This window comes from Dromiciops gliroides, chromosome 1 (genome assembly GCF_019393635.1).
Source record: "Dromiciops gliroides isolate mDroGli1 chromosome 1, mDroGli1.pri, whole genome shotgun sequence".
Taxonomy (NCBI): domain Eukaryota; kingdom Metazoa; phylum Chordata; class Mammalia; order Microbiotheria; family Microbiotheriidae; genus Dromiciops; species Dromiciops gliroides.
The window spans coordinates 749170888-749196994 of NC_057861.1; the positions used below are offsets into that span (position 1 = coordinate 749170888).

Sequence of the window (26107 nt, forward strand, 5' to 3'; positions counted from 1 at the left end):
CACCACATTTCTTTGACATGATTTTCCAGGATGCCTTTGAATTTAAAGACTGTGTAGACTTACTGGGCTTTCTTTGTCTTAGAAGTGGATTCACATAAGCATTTCTCTATGTGGGAATGCCTCCCAGTACATGTAAACTAGGATCTGATGTAGGCACCATTTTTCAGTAATTCCTGAACTGTGTCTAGCAAGAACTTCTTAGGTCTCTGAGATTTCACAAGGCAGTGTGGTGCAGCAGAAGATCCCCAGGGTTTGGAGTCAGATGACTTGGGTTCAAATCCTACATCTTATGGACTATGTGACCCTAAGCCAGTCACTTCCTCTCTTTGGGCTGCAGATTCTACAAAATGAGAGGTTTAGATCAGGGGAGGCTAAAGGTCACTTTTTTTTTTTGCAGGGCAATGAGGATTAAGTGACTTGCCCAGGGTCACACAGCTAGTAAGTGTCAAGTGTCTGAGGCCAGATTTGAACTCAGGTCCTCCTGAATCCAGGGCTGGTGCTTTATCCACTGCAAGACCTAGCTTCCCCCTGAAGGTCACTTTTAACTTGTACATTCTGGGCTGGATGAGTCTACAAGAGGAAGTCCTGATAGTCCTAAGTGGAGTCAATGGCTTCAGGAAGACTTTGCCCTGTTATTTTATTCATTCATTCATTCATTCAATTGTTTGTTTGTTTATTTATTTATTTATTTTGTGAGGAGGGACAGAGCTGGACCACTAAATCCTTGGAGACCTGCTTGCTTTATTCAGTTTATTTAATACACAACAACACACCGGTGGCCCCAAAGTGTGCAAAGTTAAAGCCTTCAGGCTTGGCTGGGGATGGAGAAGGACTTTGCGCTGTTATTAAATAACTTCTGGTAGAAGTCAAATAAATTCAACAAAAATTTAAGCGCTTACTATGTTCAAGGTGTTGTGCTAGACTCTAATGGTACAGAAACAAGAGTCCCTCCACTTCAGGAATTTCCATTTTTGTGGGGGGAGGGGCCTAACACAGAAGTAGGACCCAAAGCACTGGGGAGATGAGAAAAGGCTCTTGCTATGAGTCCTTCCTGGACTCAACTTAAATCTGTGCCTGTAAGGAAGCAAGGGACCCTGAGAGAAGGTCAGGAGTGATGGCAAACTGGGCATGGAGGATGGCCAATGTAGAGGGAAAGCAGATTGAAGTCTAAGGAGGCAGTGGCTCTCTGCTCCCATATCGGAGGGTGGAGAGGGCGAGGAACCCCTGGCTGTTGGATGCTGCAGAAGCCAGGCTTGAGATGACATCTCTTTCAGTGAGAAAGTGTTTGGCACTTCCCATTTGGAGTCCAGCCCTGCCGGGGTCTCACAGATGGAGGATAGTGGCATTTCTGCTGGCCATCAGGGCCCCACAGCTCCTCAGAAGTGGGTGGTGTTGGGAGAGCCCACAGTGCCATTCTCCTGGGCTGACATCTCTCCTTTCTCAGCGGGATCAGGTTCTGAATTCTGGGCTCTGGGGAGAGTCAAGTCAACAAGCATTGATTAAATGCCTACTAAGCACTGGGGAAACAAAGAAAAGCAAAAGTCGGCTCTGCCCTCAAGGAGCTCACAGTCAGATACAGAAGACAGCCCACAAACATGGAGACCCCAAAGCCATCAGGAGGATCTAGGAACTGGACTCAGACATTACCTGATGATGGTGGGGGAATACCGACTTCAGGGCTGAGGGTGAAGGAATCATGGGGGTGGGGGTAAGAAGTAGTCTTCAGAACAGACTAGCTTCCCTTCATCCTCTCCAGACCACAGCCACAATGCCTTCATTTCCCCATCTCCCTCCCAAGGTCTTCACCCAGGCCTGATCTAGCAGGGCAGTGACCTTCCACAGGCCCCCTCCCATTCTCTCAACACCTTTTCTCCAAGTTGAAACTATTCTGGTGACCTTGTCCATTCTGAGGTATGAGTAACTAAAAAGGGCTCCCCTGTAACTTCATCCCCAAGGAAGCAATTCTGATTGTGGTATTGCAGGCACTATGACAGGCCAGGGAGACTCACCCAGGAATCTATTTCTCACACTTTGGCTAGGACTCCTGGGGGAGGACTCACCTTTTGGGGGGCATTGGCTCCTGAACCCAGGGGGAGGACTCACCCTTGATGGAGCATTGGCTTCAGGACCCAGAGAGAAAACTCACCCTTTGAGAGTTGTTGGCTCCAGGACTCAGGAGGAAGGAATCATCCTTTGGGGGGTGTTGGCTGCAGGACCTGGTGGAGCACTCATTGTTGATAGAATATTGGCTTCAGGACCCAGGGGGAAAACTCATCCTTTGGGCAGTGTTGGCTCCCAGACCAAGGGGGAGCACTCATCCTTTGGGTAGTGTTGGCTGCTAGGCCAAGGGGGAACACTCAGTCTTTTGGTGGTATTGGCTCCAGAACTCAGGGGGAGGACCCACCCTTTGTGGGGGTGTTGGCTGTAGGACCCAGGGGGAGAACTCACACTTTGGGGGGGTCTGGGGAGCACTCATCCTTTGGGGGGTATTAGCTCCAAGACCCAGAGGGAGGACTTGCCCTTTGGGTAATGTTGGCTCCAAGACCATGGGGGAGAACTCACCCTTTGGGGGCTTTTGGCTCCAGGTCATCTATTGCATCCTTTAAGGGCTTTCCTTTAGTTTCAGGAAGCAAGACACAGAGGACCCCAACCAGGACTGGTAAGGATCCATAGACGGCCATGGGAATGGCATGATGATAGTCACCCAGGAGGGTCACCAAGGGTGTGAGGATGCCTCCAAGCCGAGAGAACGTGGCCACCAGCCCCATGCCTGTCTGCCTAAGGAGATGAAAGGCACAGAGCACACATAGGCTACCATGGAAAGCAGCTGCATGTAGCAAGCAAGGTCTGACTGGGCTCTGGGCTCTGAGGGTCAGCACTGTCGTACCCAGAGAACTGTATGTGAAGGGCTCTTGTGTGACCCTAAGAGAGTCATGGAAACACCCTGAGCCCCAATTTCTTCATCTGTAACACTCCCCCCCCCCAATAGGGTCATGACAATCAGACGCTAGCTGGGCTCTGGGGTGGAGGGCCTGGGTGCTGGCCTTACCTGATGATGGTGGGGAAAAGCTCTGCTGAGTATACATAGGAAATGGTGAAGGCTGCAGATATGGCAAACTTCCCCACCACGGCCAGCACCGTGGTGACTGTAGGATAATCTGGGACACAGGGAGAAGATCCAGTCATTGGATGATGGGAGCCTGGGATAGGCCAAGGACAGGCCTGGCCCATTCCAAGAAGGAAAGAGGACGTGTGTCCTTCAAAGGCCTACTCTGCTCCCATCCATGGTTCTCCCTCCTGACAGCAAGTAGCCTATAACCACTCACTCCCAAACTCAGCAGCTGCTCTAGGATCTGAGTCCCACTGAAGTATTCATAGCTAAAGGGGCTCTTCTGTGTCCCCTCCTTTGCAGAACAACTGCTTTCAATGCTGTATCCCAAAAGAATGACCCATTAATGGTAGAATTTCAGGCAGAGAGATGGGATTAGAGTTGGCTTGACCTCCAGGGAAGCTCTGGGGCGCAAGTATGCTCTCTGAGAGTCTCCTGAAGTTGTTTTTTTTCTCACTCTTAGCCATGGCTACTTTGGGGGACAAGGCTTGTATTTTGGGTCTCTGCCCCAAAGGTTCCGTGTGCCAACCTCGTATATAACATCCCTCCCCAAAGCTCCTGACAACTTCATACTTGAGGGGACGAAGATGATGGCGAGGCACATGAGGCCGCCTGTGATCAGTGTTCCCATCTGGCTCTTCCTCCTGCCAAATTTTTGCAACATGAAGGTGACAGAAAAGCGGGCAGGCACCTCCACAAGCCCAAAGATCATCTGCGTCAGGTAGATGTCCAGGCCGAAGCCCCCCACGTTGAGGCTCAGGCCATAGTAGCCAAGGCTGTCCACAAACCTGTCAGCGATGATAGCCTTGGTTAGTGCAGGACCAGGGACATTGCCCTCACCACAAAGAGAGAGGGTGGCCTCCAGCATCCTGAGAGAAGGAACACCATCCCCCTAAGAACACACACCTGAAGCAGAGCCAGTGTGGTACTCCTGAAAACACAGGCATCCCTCCCCCTTCCTACAAAGACCCAAACACCCTAATTCCAGGAGCACGTACACTGTGAATCTGGACTCCCACTGCCCCTTCCTTCAGGGGCCAATGTTGGAGCATACAGAACCCTGGAGCCCATTCACTGGATGGAAGAGCTCTGTTCTGAGCCCCTGGACACTGGACCAATGACCTGGCCTGCTGTGACAGTCTGATTGCTTCACAATAGCTAGGAGGCATTCATTGAATTGCATATATTTATGAAGTGTTTGCTTTGTGCCAGGCAGTGGGCTAAGCACCAGGGAGGGAAACAAAGTAAACAATGGAGCAGTCCCAACTTCAAAGTGCTGGTGTGTCATGGCCACGGATCAGTCACTACAAAGGGAAATACATCTATCTATCAGAGAGAGGGAGAGAGAGAGACAGACAGACAGACAGAGACAGAGGAAAAGCCAGAGACAGAGACAGAGAAAGAGAGAGACAGACACACAGAGACAGAGAGATAGAGAAAGAGGAAGAGACAGACAGAGACAGAGAGACAGAGACAGAGAAAGACAGAGAGACAGACAGAGAGAGGCATGGAGAGAGACAGAGACAGAGAGAGAAAGACAGAGACAGACAAAGAGAGACACAGAGTCAGAGACAGAGACACACAGAGAGACAGATAGAGAAAGAAAGAGACAAAGACAGAGACAGAGACAGTGACAGAGAGAAAGTCAGAGAAACAGAGAGAGAGTTATTTACATGCTGTCTCTCCCCTTAGACTGTGAACTCCTAAAGGATCAGAACTCTGTGTCCCCCAGTTTAGTACAACACCTGGCATGTGGCAGTTGCCTAATAGGCACTTAGAAGGCACAGAGAGCTATGGGCCTGGAGACAGGAGAACCTGAACTCAAAACTGGCCTCAAATACTTACTAGCTGTTTGACTCTAGGTAAGTCACTTGACCTCTGCCTGCCTCAGTTTCCTCATCTATAACAAAGGGCTAATCATGGCACCCAAGTAGTTGTTGTGAGAATCAAATGAGAGGTTTGTAAAAAACACTCAGCCCAGTGCCTGGCACATAGCAGGTCCTCCATACATGCTTCTTTCCTTCCCTTCCCTTCCCTTCCCTTCCCTTCCCTTCCCTTCCCTTCCCTTCCCTTCCCTTCCCTTCCCTTCCCTTCCCTTCCCTTCCCTTCCCTTCCCTTCCCTTCCCTTCCCTTCCCTTCCCTTCCCTTCCCTTCCCTTCCCTTCCCTTCCCTTCCCTTCCCTTCCCTTCCCTTCCCTTCCCTTCCCTTCCCTTCCCTTCCCTTCCCTTCCCTTCCCTTCCCTTCCCTTCCCTTCCCTTCCCTTCCCTTCCCTTTCCTTTCCCTAACAAATGCTTCTTGACAGGCAATGAAAGACAGCAGGTTGTGGTGGATAGGGTACTGGATTCAAATCCTATTTCAGGCAGTTACTAGCTATGTGAACCTGAATAAGCTATTTACCCTACTTTAGACTTAGTTTACATCTGTCAAATGGTCACAATAATACCACCTACTTTATAGAGTTGAAATGAAATCCAATAAGATAATATAGGGTGTTCCAAAAAGCTTAGTGCAGTCTAAAACTTTAATAACTTCAGAAGTATAAATGCTACAAACTTACAAAGATGTCATTTGAAGTTTTAATTATTTAAATTTTTTAGCCTTCCTTATTTCAAATCATCAGTCTTTCAAGATGGGGCACCCCCTCCTTATGCACTATGTGTGGTGGTTTGGGGTTTCCATGTTCTTGGACTTTGGTCAGTCAGAGGAGGAATTCTTGCTTGGCCTCCTGATCCATGTTCATTAGACTTTTTCTTGGGGGGGTGGTTAGTATCAAAACTGCACTGTCCTTGGTGAAACCTCATTCTTCGGACAATGGTAAGGCTAGGATTTCAAATCCCATCCTTTCAAACATTGGGCAACAGCTGATGACTTTTTTTTTTAACAAAGCTCTAAAATTGCCAGGAATGTTGCAAAGTACAAGGCAGTGGTTAAGTCAGACTTTCATAAGAAACATATCATTAATTTCTTTTCTTTTCTTTTCTTTTCTTTTCTTTTGAGTGGGGCAATGAGGGTTAAGTGACTTGCTCAAGGTTACACAGCTAGTAAGTGTCAAGTGGTTGAGGTCAGATTTGAACTCAGGACCTCCTGAACCCGGAGCCAGTGCTTTATCCACTGTGCCACCTAGCTGCCCACCCCCCCCATTAATTTCTCTTTCAAATAATGGTTTTTGAAGTCTGTAATGTGTATACTTCCCAAGGGATCAGACTACACTCAGACTTTGGGGATGGCCGGAACATTGTCCGGGAGAGCATTAACAGAAATGTCAGCTGTTATTAAAGGGGGTGTGGTGCGGGGGGAGAAGGGAGGCATTCCAGGAAGTGGCTCTCGCCCCTCCAAGCTGTCCCCTGGATTTCTTCCCTCTCCACTGGAAGCCTCCCCACCCCAGTGCTGAAATTCACACAGCACAAGCACTCTCTGCCCCTGCCTCTGATGGTAGGGGTCCGACCCAGAGCTCCATCTTCTACACTGGGAACTTGTAGCATGGCCTCAGCTGGCTACCTTTCAGCTTCTTTTTATGGGTTGTCTTCCTCAATTAGAATGTAAGCTATTTGAGGGCAGGGACTATCTGTCTTTCTACTTGTATTTGTATTCCTGGCACTTGGCAGTGTCTGAGGCACAAAGAGCACTTGATACATGCTAGTTAACTGACTGTGGCATCAGACTTTGCAGAAGCTCAGAGATGAGTGTTGCCGTGTGGCAAGGGCGGGGGTGGGGAGGGGAGCCCTGCACACCAGTTTGATTAACATGGAGAGTGTGATAAGAGGAGTAGCAGCAATAAGACACAGAAGAAAGTGGGAATGGAGGGTCCAAGGCATTTCCCCTGGCTACTATCTTCTCAGGAGCTAGCCCCCGGGGAGCCGCTGGAGGCAGTAGGGAGCCACTGAAGAGAAGGGGAGTGATAAGGGCAGGTCTGGGTTGTAGGAATATTATTCTGGCAGTTTTGGAGGATGGTTGGAAGCAGGAAGGCCATGGGGCATCCTCTGGCCATGATACCCCTCATCCTCTGCAAAGGGAGGAAGCACCACTAAGAACTGGCCTAGGCAGACCAGTTTTCACTCAACTCAGTACATCAAATGGGAAAATCCATCAGGATAAATGTACACACACTGACTCACCAGACACAGAAGAGAATGAGTGTCACCTTCCGGAGCCAAGGGTGCCGGAACATGTCCAGGGCATTTCCCTTGGGTGCTGCCTTCTCTGGAGCTAGCTGTAGGGGAGAGAGAGAGAGTCAAGTGGCCACCAGCCTCCCACCACAGAAGCATCAAGCCCACAGCCCCTGTGACAGGAGTCCAGCAGTCTCTGCTCCAATAAGTACAATTAACCTGGCTGAGGGTCTTGAGAGGCACGCTGTGCTTGTTTATCAAGGCTGCTTTCTGGACCAATTCCTTGGCCTCCTCTACTTTCCCTTGGGTCAGCAGCCACCTTGGAGATTCAGGAAGCACCCTGCAGGACAGAAGGCAGAGCAGGGATTTTCCCATTGCCCTCTGCCCACAGCCCCATCATTGGCATGCAAGGCTGGGGTAGTGAGCCACTGGGGGTGGGAATTCTGGCCCCCTCCCAGCAGGGCCTGGGGTCCAGGGGAGGATAATAGCATCCATTGCTTCTTCTTGCTCCCTAGGCCATCAGCTGCTCGCTGGTTGGACCATGAGGTGAGAGGGCAATCATGAATGGAGAAGGGGGCAGGGGTGTCATGGCAGAGAAAAGAATTTGAGAAGTAACATGAGAAGAACACATGTATGGGAGCCAGGTCCAAGCTGGGGACCACACTCTGTGGCCCTGGGCATCCCTAAATGTCTCTGGGCCTCACACAGAGGGGACACCTGCTCTCATTCCCTCACCAGAGGGCCATGAGGAGCCACTTCAACAGCCCCTCTGAGCACCAGAAGTCCTTGGTTATTTACAAAGTCAGTTATAAGCTCTGCACTGATGTGAGGCATCAGCATGAGTGTAAGCTCTTTGAGGGCAGGCACTGGTCCACTTTTGTCTGTCTCCCCAGTGCCTAGTACAGTGCCTGGGATAGCCCAAGTACTTCAGAAATACTTGTTGAATTCTTACTGATTTTACTGGCCAAGGATTGAGGAGGGCCCTGGACTTGGAGTCAAGAAGTTGTTTGTTGTTTTCAGTCTTGTCTGACTCTCTGTGACCCCATTTGGGGTTTTCTCAGCAAAGACACTGGATTGGTTTGCCATTCCCTCCTCCGGCTCATTTTACAGATGAGGGAACTGAGACAAACAAGGTTCAGTGACTTAGCCAGGGTCACACAGCGAGCTAGGGTCTGAGGCCAGATTTGAACTCAGGAAGATGAGTCTTCCTGACTGCAGGCCTGGGACTTGATCCACTGTGGCACCACCTAGCTGCCCTCGACCTGCATATACTTGAGTTCTAAAAGTGTGGGAGTAGGTTATAGGAAGAAGGAGAAAAGAAGGCAGAGGAGATCACTGGGGAAGGGGAGTAAGGAGCCAACATGAGATGGACAGAGGAGCTGAAGGATTCAGTGTGGACTTGGCCTGGGGCCCTTCCCTGCCCTTGCTCACCACCAATAGAAGAACAGCAGTAAGATAGGGGAAGTGCCTGCGATCTGGAACAACCTCCAGTTCCGAATTCCATAGGCCAGGCCAGCCAGCACTATCTGCCCCACTGAGAAGCTGCACTGGGAGATGACCACGGCCATCGTCCGTTTGGAGGCAGAGACCCACTCTGTGGCTGGGCAGGAGAGAAAGAGAGGATGAATGTTCAGATGGGAACCAATGTGAGAGATCATTCACAAGCCCAGTCTGCATCGAGGCAGCACAAAGAGCTTCCCTGTGTTATTTCACTTGGGACCTTCCCCCTCAGATGGTCTTCCATCCACTTTGTACAGATCTCCCATGTTCACAGCTGGCTGCCTGTGACCTCCCCCTTTAGGGTAGGAGTTCATGGAGGGCAGGGACTGCTCTTGCCTTTCTTTGTATCCCTAGACACATAGTGCCTGACACACAATAAGCGCTCAATCAGCACTTAGTGATTGGTTGTTGTTGAATGATGCTCAGAACAGCTTTGGGAGGAAGGCAGAATAGGAATTATTTTCCTCATTTGACAGATAAGTAAACTGAGGCTTCAAGATCACCATGATTCTCCCAGAACCACACAGCGAGAGCAGAGTCAGGACAAGAACACAGGTTTCCTGAGCCCCAATCCTGTATGATTGACATTTTTATCCCTCTAGGTCACTTGTTATGCCATAGAAATAAATTAAATTTAGGATATAAAAGGGAGAGAGGTATAGACTGAAGGGTTTCCTGGAGAAAGACAGGTGAGTGGGTCTGAGTGTGCTGCCCTGTCTGCATTGCCAAGAAAAAAATGGACTTCAGGCTCATCTATACTGTTCCCACTAGGGTGGGGGCAATCCCTTACTGAAAGTATGGTCTCAGTTGGTTTCTTTGCTGATCACTAGGGTTTTCTATGTTAACCATTTCATAGTCAATACCCAGGGAACATTGTGTCTCCTCTTTGCTTCTGATAAGCCTTGAATTTCTCTAGTCCTATTGCTAATCATTAGCATTTGTAAATCTATGTCAAGTAAAGGATAGATAACCCACAGCTGACTATCTCCAGGTTAGATCCTGGTTGAATAGCTTCCCCCTCCCCCAAATGCTTATAACTTTGGCAACCTGAGTTTTCAGGGAGGGGCCCTCAAGTTCATCCACAGGGATCCCCAGACATGGGAGGGAGGTTAGAACGGGTCCCTTTGGCCAATTTTCTCAGAGGCACTGGAGATCTCCCTTGGGATACTCACCCAAGATGACATTGCTGATGAAATAGCCAGACACTGCCATGGCCATGGCGAACCGGAAAGCCATGTAGAGGTAGAAGTCAGGAACAAAGGCTGTCCCAAAGCCAAACACAGCATAGAGGACCAGCAAGATAAGAATGGTGGGCCTTCGGCCAATCCTGAGGGGATGACAGAGACAGGGGGCAAGCATGGTCATGAGCCTTGGGGTCCAAAGAAGGAGATCTGACACCAGCCCTAAGGGATCCCCTCCCATGCAAGAGATGCTAATCTTAGGCATTGCCAGGGGAGGTGATGGCCAAGGGAGGCAGCAGGCAAATTACTTACAGGTGTGATGTTTAAAATCTTAATTGTGGTCGCCAATAATTAAAAGGCTTCAGTACCAGTCTTTGGTCATTAAACATTTATTAGAACATACAGATATTTACAAAGAGTTCAGAAGGTTATGAAAAAGAAGTCCAACTTTAATATATATGATAGAGAATGAGGCAGCTATACAACTCTAGTAGGAATTTTAATAAAAACATGACTTCATAGGTGACCTCAGAAGTATCTCTAGATAAAGACTCATTCGTAGTTTTCACTCTCAGTAGGAACCCATTAGTTTTCTTAGTTTACCACAGAGGTAGTAGGTACAATGAAAAAAAGCACTTTAGATTAGAACTTAAGTATAATTACTACCTGTGTGACCCATGGTAAATCATAAAACCTCTAAGCTGCAGTTTCCTTGTCTGTAAAATGGGGATTGCACTAAATGGTTTCTTTTTTGAACTTCGCTTTATAAGCAAATGCTCCATTTTTTTCCAACCCTAAACAATTCTCCAATAAAAAAGAACTTCATTGGAATCCTCACCATCTGCCATAATCCCATATGGGGAAAAGCCCTAAACATTTCTGCAATAGCAAAATAGTCCAAATCAGTGCTAATTCATTATTTTTGTAAATTTGACTTAAACCATGCAAACTACTCTTGAGTAGTGAGGTATGCAAAAGGACCCAGCCTCTAAGCAAAGAAACTGTTGGGCAAAGTATTATGTAGGCTATTTGGTTTTCCCATTTGGTGAGAGCTGAATAAAAAGGAAAATTGTATAATACCTTGCCATTCCTTCAAGCCTAGCGTGATGGCCAAGCTATCTTGAGTTCTTAACTGTATGGTTGAATAATGGCTTTGGGTAAGAATTCTGGATGGATTGTACAGGATTCTTTTTGTAAAACATGTAACCAAATATGTAATTGTTGATGATACTAGCTCACATGCTTGTTATAAGAAATTCAAATGGGTTTTTCTTGCACAACAGAGGTTTTTTTACGTTACCTTTGGCAATTCCCCATACCAAATCTACCTTGAAGTTTTAAATTTAATTAATAGAAAGCAATGCCTACTTTTGTCATCGGACAAAACAAGATAGAGTATTTCCCTAAAGGAATCTTCTTTGGGGGCTTCTTGGATGAGTCTTAAGAATACTGTCCCTTCATGGTTGCCAAACAGGGAAGAGTAGGGGGACTTCTTACCTGTCACAGAGAGGTCCAAAGATGGCTGCCCCAACCAGAAGTCCAGCCATGTACACAGATTGGGAGGTCTCTTTTTCATGCTTCCACTCACAGACCAGGTCAAACTGAAGGGATTAAAGCAGATTGCTGTAGGTACTTGCAAGTATGTGGGATAGACAGATGAGGTCAGTAGCCTGCAGAGGTTGCTGACCTCTCCCTTTGCGCTGCCTTTTCCCAACCCAGTTGCTAAACACTACTGTGGTTGTAAGTGGTGTGACGTGATCAAATTGTAGGGAAGGAGAGCTCCTTGGGCTACCTCTTGGCACTGTCATCTTTTCAAAATCAGATCTATCTTCTGTCTTTGTATCATTTTCATTTCTAAAGATCTTCCCATTCCCCTTCCCAGAGAGGATTTCTCTTGTACGAAAGGAAAATACATGGGGGAAGTTCTGTAAAATTAACTATATAACAACTGAGTCTGACAGTATTTGTAGTGTCCCCCAACTGTACAAAGAAGGCAAGGGGTGAACGTTCCCATCTCTTCTTCTTTTTTTTTTCTTTCACTTTTTTGGTGAGGCAATTGGGGTTGTGACTTGCCTAGGGTCACACAGCTAGTAAGTGTTTAGTGTCTGAGGCCGGACTTGAACTCAGGTCCTCCTGAATCCAGAGCCGGTGCTCTATCCACTGAGCCACCTAGCTGCCCCTCCCCCCATCTCTTCTTATGCACCAAGCTTAGTGATTAGGATTATATAACATTCAGTTTGGGCTTGTTTTATTTGTCTTTCAACTTACATTATTTTAGTCATTGTAGATATAGTTTTCTTGACTCTGTGGACTTTATTTTGCAACAATTTCATAGATTTAGAAGGGAAACAAGTATAACTACTATGTGCCAGGCACTGCACTAAATATTTAACAAATATCATGACACACCCCAGGAGGTAGGTGCTATTTTTATCCTCATTTTACAACAGAGGAAACTGAGGCACAGAAGAGAAGTGACTTGCCCAGAGTCGCCTGGCTAGTAAGTGTCTGAAACTAAAGTCAAACTCAGCTCTGCCTGACTCCAGATGCAGTGTTCTCCTCACTGGGCTACCTAGCTACCTTAGGGCTAGAAGGGACCTGGGAGATCATTTGGCCAACCCCTTGAGTTTTTTTTGTTTGTTTGTTTGTTTGCAACCTCTTGATTTTACAAATGCTGGAACTGGGTCCTGTGGAGGTTAACTGACTCATGCAGAGAGTAAGTGGCAGAGGCAGAATTTGAAGCCAGGTCTTTTGACTCTAAGTCAAATGCCCTTTCCATTTGAAGTCTTTTTGCATAGCTTCTATTCTAACCCCAGACCCCATCCTTGCCCCCTCCCCTCTTCTACTCTAAATACTAGAGCTCAAAAAGTTTTTACTTCATCCCATATCCAAGCAGGAAACCCCTGTATAGCACTACAAACAAGTGGTAATCTAGGGTTTTTTTTGGTTTGTTTTTTGTTTTTTTCCAGTCATCCATTGATGGTGAATTCATTACTATTCGGCTTTTGGATAGCTTTCATCATTCGGTTCTATTCGATTCTACACACACAAATGAAGCACTTACTACTTGCCAAGTGCTTTGCTAGGCACAGACAAAAGTGGAACAATTCTTGTCTACAAGGACTGTACCATTTTGGGGCAGGGTGCAACATGTATGTAGATAAGTAAATAGGAAACAAATTGAGGTGGGAGATGATTAATCACTGGGGAACTATGAAAAAGCCTCAACTAAGGAAATGCCACTTGACCACTGAAGGATGATGATTTAGAGAAGGAGACTAGATGAGGAAATGCAGTCAAGATATGGGGCTGCCTGAGCAAAGGTATGGAGGTGGAAATGAAAGGTCAAGTTTGGGAACCAGCTAGATTGTGGAGTTTGTGTTTTATTCCAGAGAGCCTTTGAAGCTTTGGGGGCAGGAGGCTGGAATATGACACTATCAGAACAGTGTGTTCAGGAAATTATCTTGGTAGCTATGAAAGAGAATGGATTGGAGAAGGGACGGTCTAGAATTTGAGAGACCAAACTGAAGGCCCTTATCACAGTCTAGGCAAGTGGTGATTACAGTCTGAATCAGTAAGATGGTAGAGAGAAGATGAAAAATGTAAGTTATTGTGGAGATATGATCAACAGGACTTAATATGCAGATTGATGGGCAAGTGACTAAATGTGTTGGGAGAGGGAAAGGAGTCAACTATGGTACCCAAAGTATGAGGTCAGGGAACTGGTAGAATGGTGGTGGCCTCAAAAGAAACAGGAAATGCCCAGGAAGTGTAGGGTGGCTTGGGGGGGGGGTGTTGATGAGTTCTGTTTAAGAAAACTGAGCTTGAGATGCTAATAGGACATCTTGGTGGAGCTGTCCAGCAGACAGCTCCCAATGAAGGACTGGCATCTAGGAGAGAGGTGGGAACTAGACTATCTCTAAGCCTAGACCTAAAGACTCTCCTTATTGTTGTTTTTTTCTGTTTAGAATTTTATTTTCCAAAATACATGTAAAAACAAATTTTGACATCAATTTTTAAAAACTTTGTGCTCCAACTTCTCTTCCTCTTTCCCTTCGCATCCTCCACCCCCAAGAACTCAAACAATTCAATATAAGTTATACTTGAGTAGTCATGGAAAACATCTCCACATTAGCTAGGTTGTGAGAAGACTCTCTTTATTGGTGGAGATTGATTATTCAGAGGTAGCTGCCTTTTTGAGGGGCGGAGTTGGTGAGAGTTAGAGAGAATAGGGATCCTGGTCTTCTGGCTTCCAGCTTCAAGAGAGATGACATGTAGATGAAATCTACCTTGAGGTCTCTGAAAGGAAAAAAAGACTCTGGAAAGAAGCTGACATGAGAGGAGCTGGCACCTGGACCACATCGCTGTCCCCAGCCCACTACAGCAGAGGCTTTGGGGGAGTTTCCCCTTTTGGTGAAATCTGGGTCTCTCTCTCTCTCTCTTGCTATAATCTCATTCCCAAGGGGAGAGTTCACTCACTCTGTACTCTCTGGGACATTCTCTTCTATGTATGCTTTCTCTGACTTCTGTTTTGATGCCAACTTGGGTAAATGAGTTTATTTGCTCTCTGTGTTTATTGTGGAACTGGCATTTCATGGGAAGGGAATTTAGCCCTGGACGAATAATATTTAAAGGTGCAGACAGACAGCATCCAAACTCAGTACCTTCTCTCTCTGAGGAGAGCAGAGTGACTAGCTTCTGGTCCCAACCTCCTGGCAGGAATGAAAGTCTCCCTTGGAAAAGGGTGGGAAGGGAGACTCTAGAGAGGTTCATTCCTGTCCCCCTGTGAGCTAAATCTAGACATTCCCATGTGGGCACTGTAAGGAATTAATTGTGATTTGGTGTTTTTATAATCCCATCTTTGCTTCATCATGGTCAAACTGAAAAGATGCAAGCTTTAAAAGCCCAAGAGAAGATGGTGTGTGTACTTTAAGAGATTATGGAACAAACAACACAAAGTACTTTAGTCTGGTTAATCCGAGAAGTGGAGGTTAAGATAATGTTTACACTTGGTCAGTTTGAATTTGGATATTCTATTCCTATTTTTATTTTTACTTTTCTTTGTGTTATAGTGAGGACATTTTTGAATTACGATGAGGGGACTAAAATACTGAAACCTACCATATAATACAGGGGTCTCCCCTAGAGAGGATAGTCACAGCATGGGATTCTTATAAGCTACCAATTCAGCCAGGCATGAAAAAAGCAAAGCTTATCCAACTGTGTTTTAAAATATATTTTGGCTTATTACAGAATCAGTGGCCAGAGAACAGATCTTTTGATTCCCTAACATTGAGAAATTTGCAATTAATTCTGTACTTTAATTCCCCCAAAGATTTAACTTATTGGGATCTCTCGAATATAGTGAAGAAGGTACTGACCCAAGGGGATGCAAGAGAAGGGTAATCCAAGCCCCAGTTTGAATGTAAGTCTGTTTCTCAGGCTGAAACACCAAATGACCCAACACACTCACACTCACACACACACACACACACACACACATGCACAAAGAAAAAAAAAATTCACCTTTAGAGGATCCAACTCCTATTTCCTCTATGCCAACCAAAAAAAAAAAAGAAAGAAAGAAAAAGAAAAAAGAAAATTCACCTTTAGAGGAGACAGACAAGCTCAAAATTCTTCCCCTTCAAGAGATCCTCACCCATGGTTGAAATGTTGCTGTACTAAAGCTCAGACAATACACACCTTTTGGGCCCAGAGATTTGAGTTCATGGAACTGAAATATTCCTAAATTTGATGAGGATCCCACAGCAGTTATCAGCCAGTTTAGGGCAATTTTCAGAGGATATCAGCCCACTTGGAGTGATGTTACTGGTCTCATGGAAATGATATTATCCCCGGTGGAAAGAGCTGATATAATAGATGCAGTGAACTCCTCAGAAACATCAGGAAAACTTGCTATTTGATGACCTTTTAGAAGACCCTAACTAGAATCCCAATATCTCTGAGCATTTTGATAAGTTGCAAGAAGCAAGGGAAACATTGTTAAAGGCAATGGAACCTTGTACTAGCAAGACTGATGACTGGCAAAAATTTATAGATACCATTAAAGAACTCAATGAAAGACATAATAGATTCTATGACAGACTGTGTAAGAGTGCCACACAAGGGGCATCTAAGTGGTACAGTGGATAGAGCACTGGCCCTGGATTCAGGAGGACCTGAGTTCAAATCTGGCCTCAGACCCTTGACACTTACTAGCTGTGTGACCCTGGGGCAAGTCACTTAACCCCAATTGCCTCACCAAAAAAAAAAAAAGAGTGCCACACAATATACTAGACTAGACTTGTTAGATTCTAGAGATGCACACTTTATCTCTAGCCATTTTGTGCACCAGTATTTGCCAGAAATACAGAAATATTTTGAAAGGCAGTGTCTAGGTTGGAATGCCTTGAGTACTAACAGAATTAAAGAAATAGCAACATATATTTATGAAGGAAATGAGAGGGAAGAAAGGAATAGACAGAGCTTTTTTTTTTTGGCTGGGCAATGAGGGTTAAGTGACTTGCCCAGGGTCACAGAGCTAGTAAGTGTCAAGTGTCTGAGACTGGATTTGAACTCAGGTCCTCCTGAATCCAGGGCTGGTGCTTTATCCACTGCACCACCTAGCTGCCCTTCAATTTTTTTTTAAAACGGGGGGGGGGGCCCTGGGCAATGAGGGTTAAGTGACTTGCCCAGGGTCACACAGCTAGTAAGTGTCAAGTGTCTGAGGTCAGATTTGAACTCAGGTGCTCCTGACTCCAGGACCAGTGCTCTAGCCACTGCACCACCTAGCTGCCCCCAGACAGAGCATTTTAGCTCCATTATAGGGAACCATGAGGCAGTGAGCTCAGGCAGTTGAGAATCGCTATTAACCACCTAGGTTTTGTTATTACTCCAATACACAGGGACACAGGATGCAGTACTATAGGATTAGGCAAAGAGAACTCAGACAGATGATGACTGGTGAATTTAGAAACCCCTTCAGGGGTCAGAATAAAAACAATTATAGACCCTCTCGGAGAGGTACAGAGAGGCAGAATCAAAACAGTAATAGATCCTCTCAGAGAGATACAGAGGGACAGAACCAAAACACTCATAGATCTTTTCATAGAGATGCAGAGAACTGATGTTGTAGCGGAGGGGAAAGAATGATGGAATCTGAAGACTTTACCTCTCCAGACCCTGAGATCTTTAGCCCTCTTGTGTCAGTCCATTCACCTTCTCAGAGTAATGAACCCCATGTAACCCTTAGGGTTGGGCACACTTATTATTATTATTTTTTTTGCAAGGAACACTTATTATGATTGTTTGTTAGATACAGGAGCCTCAAGATCAGTCCCAGTGAGCAAACCTGACCCTGAATGTACATCTATTGGATCTCTGGATATAGTCAGGGTCTCAGGGAAAACGTTAACAGTTGAAAAATTAAACCCTCACATGGTATCTATGGGTCCATTAACAGTAGAACATTCATTTCTACTTATGCACGACTCTCCTGCAAATCTATTAGGTCATGACCTCCTTTATAAACTTAGAGCAACCATGTCTTGTTCTCCAGATGATGACATCTCCCTGGAATTGCCAGAGGATACTGTCCACTTGCTGCCAATTTTGATCTCAGACACTCAGGAAACAGTGAAGTATACATTTTAAATCCCTTCTGATATTCCTGAGTCCCCATGGGCTTCTTCTTCTTCTGATGTAGGTCTCCTTAAATCTGCTATGCTTGTTACCATTAAGACCAAAGGTGGCCCACCACTATCCATTCCACAATATCCCTTATCTAGGGTCTCTAAGCCAAAGGTGCAATGGTGCATATCTCAGGTAGAATATTTGGGTTTTGTTTTGGCTTCTGTCATGTGATCCATCTCTCCCAAGCGTGTAGAAACTATTCAACAGCTTTCTGCTCCCTCTACCAAGAAGCAGCAAAGGGCTATTCTGGGAACAGCTGGGCATTGCAGACAATGGATACCCTCTTTTGGTGAAATTACTAAGCCTCTTATATCTCTAACCAAAAATTCTGTCCCAGAACCTTTACAGCTGGATTCCCAGAATCGTTCAACTATATCAAAATTAAAACAGGCCTTGTTATCAGTACCTGCACTAGGACTCCCAGACTATAGTGAGTCCTTTACTCTTTTTGTATGTGAACAGAGAGGAGTAGCTTTTGGGGTCCTGACTCAAAAGTTAGCACCTGTCCAGCACCTGATAGCTTATTATTCTACTCAACTTGACTCTGTAGTTGCTGGAGCCCCATCCTGCCTTCAGGCCATGGCTGCTACTACACTTTTGGTAGAAAAAGGCTCTGATCTGGTTTTATATAACCCTCTAATCATACAGTGCCCTCATGAAGTTGAGGCTCTCTTACTGCATCATAGGAAACAGGCTTTTTCAGATCAAAGGCTCACTAGGTATGAAGTAATCAGGCTAGGAAATGAGAGAATCACTTTAAAGCATTGTACAGTCCTTAACCCAGCAACACTGCTTCCTGATTTGCCATTCTCAGGAGAGCCTTTACATGACTGCTCCTCCCTAGGTGACGTAACTGAGAAACCTTGTGATGGTCTTTTTGACATACCCTTAGAGAACCCTAATTTTATTTTTTATACCAACAGATCCTCTTCTATATGTGAGGGAATCCCCTATGCTGGTGCTGCTGTAGTTTCCCAATCATGATACTATCTGGGCAGTTTCTCTGCCCTCCCATCTTATTGCACAGGCTGCTGAATTTGTGGCTCTCACACAAGCCTGTTCTCTAGCCAGAGGAAAAAAGTGCTACTGTTTACACTGATTCCAGATATGTATTTAGTGTCTGCCATGCTGTAGGAATGTTATGGCTACAGAGAGGATTTTTAACCTCTGCTGGCAAAGTCATTGCTAATGGAGAATTTATTAAAGATCTCCTATCTGCCTTAAAACTTCCATCTGTTCTAGCTATTGTTCATTGTCCTGCTCATATCAGAAAAAGCGACCCTGTCTCAAAAGGGAATGCACGAGCTGCTGTTGCTGCTGCTGCTGCTAAGCTTGCTGCTTTGGAAGCTCCTGAACAAGTATTTAACCTCTCATCTTCTGATGATGTTTCCATTTCTCTTACTTATGATAAGTCTGAAATAGAGAAGTGGAAAAAGAAATTCAAGGCTAAAGAGGTCATTGAGGTCTGGGTAACTTTGGAGGTGTTAAGGGCTAAAATTCTAGCTAGTCTGTCTAAAATATCTAATGAGTGGTCGCCAATAAATTATAAGCTTCAGCAAGAGTTAGACTTTTAAGCATTTATTAAGGAGAATAAGAATTTGATAAAGAGAGAGAGAAAGGCCTAGATTCCTATCTATTAAAGGGAGAGCGCATTTCTAGCTCCCTTCTCCACCAGAGTCCAGAGGAAAGACAGCGAGCCTGAGCGCCAGTCTCTTCCTTCCTCCTCCCACTAGCCCGCGTCACTTCCTGACTCCTGGTCTTGCCCTCAAAGACCTTCCCTTCATGGGCAGAACTCTTCTACAGTAAGTATCCAGCAGGTGGCGTTATTCCAATCGTTACAGAGGGAAAGCCACTTCTCCCCTCCCCTCCCCCCGCCCGGGTTTCTACCAGTAGGTATGCCTATCTATTCACAGAAAAGACCATTTTGGCACACAGGGAATTGTGGACTCAGTAAAAAGAGCTTGGATTTCACCTGGAGTTACTAATGTGGCCTGTAGGGTGTGTGCCTCTTGCCCTGCCTGTCAGAGTTATAATCAACATGTCTTCAGGCTAAAGCTTATGGAGGGCATCTTTTAGCATATACACCTTTTGAACATCTACAAAATGATTATATCACAATGTCTAAAGTGGGACATTATAAGTTTTGTCTTGATATAGTTAAACAACTCACTCAGTGGGTGGAGGCATTCCCCAGCCCCTGAGCCACAGCTGCCTTTGTTACCAAAACCCTCCTTAAAGAGATTGTTCCTCACTTTGGTCCACCTGCCCCCATTGATTCTGGAAAATCTGGAAAAATATTTTACTGATTCTGATCTATTCCAAATCTACTCTTTCCTGGGAGTAACTCCACAGTTCCATACACCCAACCACCCACAGAACTCGGGCCAGGTGGAATGTATGAATAAAGAGCATGACTGGCAAATTGTGCACTGAAACGCATTTGAAGTAGCCTGATATTCTACCCTTGGCACTGTTCTATCTGTGCAGCAAGCCAAGAGGAGAGCTACATATATCACCTTATGAGATGTTTTTTGGCCATCCCCCTATCCAAACAAAACCTTTATCTCCAGTATATACATCAGTGGTGGGGGGAGATACCTCTGTTGCTTCCTATATACAGGGATTACAAGCCAGGATATGTGAACTCCATGAGGCAGGAGCAGCAGTACAGGCTGGCCCCTTGGAATTCTCCTTACATGATTTGAAACCAGGAGACAGTGTATATGTTAAAAATTTTCAGCAGACTAGTGGGACCCAACCAGCTTGGGAAGGACCTTTCCAGGTACTGCTGACAACTTCACTGCCTTCAAAATTGGAGAGAAGGACTCGGATCCATTACTCTCACGTAAACCCAGTACCCACACTTGATGAGTAATGCATTCATGGAAATTATGTAATAATAAATAATAATGTCAGTTCAAATGTTACATAACGGTTTCTTTTTTATGCTATTGCATCTACATTTTGAAATTAATAATATGGGCTTGTTTTCATAGAGATTTTCATTTTTTTAAGATTGTGGGGTTTTTTCACGGCAATTGGGGTTAAGTGACTTGCCCAGGGTCACACAGCTAGTAAGTGTTAAGTGACTGAGGCCAAATTTGAACTCAGATCCTCCTGAATCCAAGGCCAGTGCTCTCTCCACTGTGCCACCTAGCTGCTCCAAGATTGTGCTTTAACTTGTATTAAAATGTGTTATGACTTTTCACAAAGGTAATTGTATACCTAGCTTTTAAAAAGTTATTATTTGGAATTATTGTATATTATATTCTGAGTCAAAACAAATTCGCAATTTTTGCTGTCATCATTATCCTCAGTTGTTAAATCCACATGAGACTTGGATTATGGGAACTTACCATTTGAGACATTAATTGCCTTTATTCTGAGTTATCAGATCCTGAGCAGCCAGGATGCCAGCCAGTCATAAGAGGAATACATACAAGAACAAGCATTGAACTGTCACAGAAGAGGAGACACACAGGAAGTCCAGGTACTGCACTGCCCTGGGAAAAGCTGAGAGAATGGCCATTGGCAAGAGCTGAGGTTGGATTCTCCTGGTTTAATTTTCTTCCCACATAGCACCAGATGGCCAGGCTATGCCATCTCATTCTATGCCTGACTTCGCTTCCCCCTCCTATATGCCTGATGCCATGGACATCTCAATCCCATGGAGCTGATTAAGGCTGATTCAGTTTACCCTCCATATATTGCATTGGCTGTATGTAGAGCCATGGAGTTTGGCAATGCTCATTTCTCTTCCTTCTCAGGTGTCATGATAAACACAATGTTGAATTTGGCTTTGACATCTGTTACCAGTTATATTAGATTCTTTAATTTCTCATAATGGCAGGAGGATAATTAGGCAGATGATGCAAAAAGTGATGAAATAAAGATAAAAATTATTTTCTTAATTAATATCACAATTGTCTTTTCAATTTATTCCCCACAGGGGGGTTTACAATAATATTAAGTTAAAAAAAGATTCAATTTTTGTTTTTATTATATCTCTAAAAGATTCTGAATTTCCTTAGACATGTTTTTGAGAACTTTCATTGTTTGATTTGGTTATTGGCAAAGCTATTTAAAGTTGTGTGAAGATCAATTTTGCAGGAAACTTTCCAGCTGATTATCAGTATCTGAAATACCTGAGAGACTTTACAACCACACCAGAAATTCTCCAGCTGAGGCTTGCTAGCATCCACACCTGAAAGTCTTTCACTCCACAACTACACTCAGAGGACATTACAAGAATCAACTGAGAAAAGAATTCCAAGACTTAAATGGACATTTTCCTGTTCTCCTTTTCCCATTGCCTATGCTATTTGTAATGTCCACGTATTAAAGTGGAGTGTCCCCTTTAGTTTACTGTCAATGCGTTGCTCAATTTCTTTTGTCTCTTTTCATTACCTTTACATTGTTAGTCATAAGTATCTGTAATGTTATTGCTTCATTAAGAAACCGATGTTTCTTAATGAAGCACAGGGGGGAATGTAAGATATAATGGACTTTTTGTCAAAGCCCAAAGGCCCCAACCAGAAGAGATTAATCTGGACTGATTGAATTAAGTGAGACTGACTAACTCTGCTTATTAACCCCCTTAAAGTTAATTAGGTTGTAACCACACCTGGCTGGCTCTCAAGAGGGTATTGTTCTCAGAAGCTAAGGACTTTGAACTCAACAACAAGACCACCCTCAAGTCCAGTGACCCAATGTAACCAATCAGCTTGAAAGATGACCTCTCCTGGTGGGAGGGAGGCAGAAAATAGGAAGGAAGGCTGGCTCCCTGGCTCTGTCTTTTTTGGTGGCTGAAATCTCCTGGTGGTGGAAGGGAAGTAGAAGAAGGAGGCCAGGCTGAACCCTAGGGTAGATAGGCTTCTTCTTAAGTTTCTGAACTCCAAGTACTTTCTGTTGACTATGCTTTAATAAATGCTTAATGCTGAAAGATTGGTGCTAAAAGCTTCTAATTTGAGGTGACCATACATTTAGTTTTACTCGTCACAATGTGAAGCTATGAGAAGTATTACGGTTGGTCTATCTCTTGACTGTCTTTTGGCAAACTGATCTTTAAGAAGAAACTTTATGGGGGCAGCTAGGTAGCACAGTGGATAAAGCACCAACCCTGGATTCAGGAAGACCTGAGTTCAAATCCAGCCTCAGACACTTGACACTTACTAGCTGTGTGACCCTGGGCAAGTCACTTAACCCTCATTGCCCTGAGCGGAAAAAAGGGAAAAACCCGTTACTAATCACTTTGTGAAATCCCTTTAAAAGCTCATAGGAGGGAACAAGGGTCTTAAGGCCCAAGTCTACACAATATGTGGAACACGCCCTGCCTCATGCTAAGCCAGGTAGTGGCCTGGTGAGCTTGCTTCTGGGCATGTGCAATAAAGAGACTCTTTCCCCTTGCTTCAGAACAGGAGCAGTTATCCTCTTGGCTTCCAGTGTGATGACAAAAGGCTTTTGAACTGGCCAATAAGCCAGGACATTTGCCCACAAAAGGTCCAAGGGGGGGACCTCTCTACTCTCTTCCCAAGCAAGTGCTCTCTTGCCATTTTTCCTGTTGGCAAGAACTGCTAGGAGCTACTGAGCAGGCACCACCTCCTCTGTTTGGCTGCCATTTGTCTGTGACTTCACGGATCCTCTCCTTTTCCTGCTTCTGTTGTGCCAGGTGCACGGGGATCCATCAGTGAGAGTGCCCTGGCAATCAGTGGCACCTGGATGCCCAGCAAAGTTAGCCGAGGCCCACTGACAACTGGAGTTCTAGCCATGGTGCCTACAGCATCCGGGTCCAACAGAGACCAACCTGTTTGACCCATCCCGGTGAGGAAGCCAACTCACCCATCCCAGAAATGAGCTGGGGGGCAACTTTACAAAGGAATAATGGCTCCTTCCAATACCTGTAAGTCTACTCTCCCCTGGCACTGTGTGGGTGTGTAGAGAGGAGAGTGCATTGATAGGTTTGGAGGGGATTTCCTTGTACTTTTGTCCTTGCTGTACCTTCTCAGAATATATCCCTTTTTTGGGGGGTGGGGAGCAGGGCAAAGAGGGTTAAGTGACTTGCCCAGGGTCACACAGCTAGTAAGTGTCAAGTGTCTGAGGCTGGATTTGAACTCAGGTCCTCCTGAATCCAGGGTTGGTGCTTTATCCACTGTACCACCTAGCTTCCTGAATAGATCCTTTTGTAAATGCTATTTGATATTAATTGCTTGACTAATACTGGGGAGATGTTAACTGATTCAGTGAAACTGAGGAGTCCCCCTGTAACGGCTCTAACAATAGGATCAGGAAACACTGCCCCTCCTAGAATGCTGAAAGTAGAAGTAGTACCCACTCTTGAAGGAGCTGACCTTCTACTCTGTGATCCAGGAGAGTCAGCCTGGAGTCTGCACTATGCTACATTATTTTTTTTTTCTTCTGGACTAGAGTCAGAAGACATGGGTTCAAATCCTATTATCTTTGGGGACTACTATCTGTGTGACCTTGGGCAAGTCACTCAACCTCCTTGGGCCCTGGCTTCCCCATCTACAAGATAAGGGGGTTGGCATAGATGGTCTCTGAGGCACCTTCTAGCCCTAAACAGATCTTATTCAGTAATTAATGTTTTCTCTTCTTTTCTTTTCTTTCTTTTTTTGTGGGGAAATGAGGGTTAAGTGACTTGCCCAGGGTCACTCAGCTAGTAAGTGTCAAGTGTCTGAGGCTGGATTTGACTCAGGTCCTCCTGAATCCAGAGTTGGTGCTTTATCCACTGAACCACCTAGCTGCCCCTGTAATTCATTTTTGGTTTTGGGGTTTTTTTTTGTTTGGTTGGTTTTTTTTGTTTGTTTTTTTGTTTGTTTGTTTTTTGCGGGGCAATGGGGGTTAAGTGACTTGCCTAGGGTCACACAGCTAGTAAGTGTCAAGTGTCTGAGGCCAGATTTGAACTTAGGTACTCCTGAATCCAGGGCTGGTGCTTTATCCACTGCACCACCTAGCTGCCCCTGTAATTCATTTTTGTTTTTGGTTTTTTGTTTGGTTTTTTGTTTTTGTTTTTTGTGGGGCAATGGGGGTTAAGTGACTTGCCCAGGGTCACATAGCTAATAAGTGCCAAGTGTCTGAGGCCAGATTTGAACTCAGGTACTCCTGAATCTAGGGCTGGTGCTTTATCCACTGAGCCACCTAGCCTCCCCCCCCCCCTTAATTCATTTTTAACTCAATCTTATTTCCAAGCAGCTTTTCAGACACACAACTTTGCTCAGCTCAGCAAACAAGGATGACTCAGATATCCTTGGAATCTGTGGCCTCTGGCTTAGCTTGATGGCTCAGTTAGCTCTCTGTCTAAAACATTTGCCTGATTTCTTCCTCTCCTGTTGGCCCCAGCTGCGCTTTTCTGGTGCCCCTCTGCTGTTGGAATAAGCCCATCACCTCTGTTGGGCTCCCCTGATTACTTGCCCAGCTCACTTCAGATGGTTCATTGGCCTCCCCCTCCATCTCATCTTTCCTGGTTCTTGACATTCATTCACTGGCCTCTTCTCCATTTCTGTTGGATGCCACTAATCTCTCCCTCCCCAGGAGCCAGATGTTCCCTCCCCCTAAGGAAGGATCCAAGGGACAGGGTCAGTGCTCCCTGCAGAGATGGGTCTCAGGGATTCTGGGCAAGACCCCCACCCAAACTACCCTAGGGGAGGGAGGTCTTTCTATAACTGACTCCAAGAATCATAGCATTTAGAGCTCCTAAGGGATCAAGAGCAATGCCCTCCCATTTTACAGATGAGGAGTGTGAAGCCCAGAGAGGTCACTTTGCCCAAGGGCAGGCAGTAAAGAGCAGGGCCCGAACTCAAGTCCGGTGTGGCAGAGACAGTACAGACAGGGAGGCAGACAAAGAGGAAGAGACAGCGGGAATTGACACCTCATTCTCCAGAGAGGGTGGGTTCTTCTCCGGGTACTGCCAGCCCTCTTGGCAAGGCTGTGTGTCATTGAGGCCGTAGCGCAGGATGTCCTCGAGGCTCCAGTCTGCAGGGGGTGGCACGTACATGAGGCAGGACTCCAATTCCCCAGTCTCAGTCCTAGGCACAGTGAGATTCAGCTTCTCCTCGGCAGTCAGGTTGGGAAAGCTGTTCTGGACCCAGCTAGCAAGGGCACAGTGGTGAGGCTCTTCCAAAACCATGAAGACCTGGGCAAACATGGAGTAGGCCATCAAGAAGCTGGGGATGCACATGAGGACCAGCAGCCGGATCTGGAAGGTGCCAAAGCCCCCGATCTCTGCCAGGACCTGGGCAAAGTCAACAGCCATTGTCAGCTCTGCTCAGCTCTGCGCTGGTCTGTTCCACTAGACGCTCTGAGACCCAGCCTATGAATATCTGGTCATACTGGCAGCAGAGGCTGCATTTAATGTTTAATCTGGCCTGGGTTAAGCCTTATCAGCACCCACGTATAAAACCGGTGGCCTCAGTGGGCCTCGACCAGGGATGGCAATGAGAGCGAGTGATGAAGGAGGCAGAGCTTTGGGCCAAGGGGGTCAGGCTAGGGATGGGGAGGGAGGT

The 26107-nt window shown here is 45.7% G+C and overlaps 1 protein-coding gene across 1 annotated transcript; it reads right to left on the minus strand.

Annotated features, from left to right (window-relative positions):
- Window positions 1–1350: 1350 nt before the first annotated feature.
- On the minus strand, window positions 1351–25857 carry LOC122736609 (solute carrier family 22 member 13-like). Its single transcript, XM_043978955.1, has 10 exons — window positions 25474–25857; window positions 11394–11497; window positions 9888–10042; window positions 8647–8815; window positions 7435–7555; window positions 7225–7319; window positions 3683–3897; window positions 3050–3158; window positions 2563–2778; window positions 1351–1470 (listed from the first exon to the last, which is right to left on the minus strand). The coding sequence occupies exons 1-10, from the start codon at window positions 25855–25857 to the stop codon at window positions 1377–1379; spliced, it is 1662 nt and encodes a 553-aa protein (XP_043834890.1). The 3' UTR covers window positions 1351–1376.
- Window positions 25858–26107: the final 250 nt, after the last annotated feature.

Excerpts from the sequence above, each read along its gene's own strand:
- LOC122736609 (XM_043978955.1), bottom strand. The coding sequence starts at position 25,857 with ATGGCTGTTGACTTTGCCCAGGTCCTGGCAGAGATCGGGGGCTTTGGC. Across the intron at positions 2,779-3,049 it reads CTTTTCCCCACCATCATCAG|GCAGACAGGCATGGGGCTGG; the intron begins GTAAGGCCAGCA and ends TCATCTCCTTAG. Across the intron at positions 1,471-2,562 it reads GAGCCAAAAGCCCCCAAAGG|AGCCCAGAATTCAGAACCTG; the intron begins GTGAGTTCTCCC and ends GACTCTCCCCAG.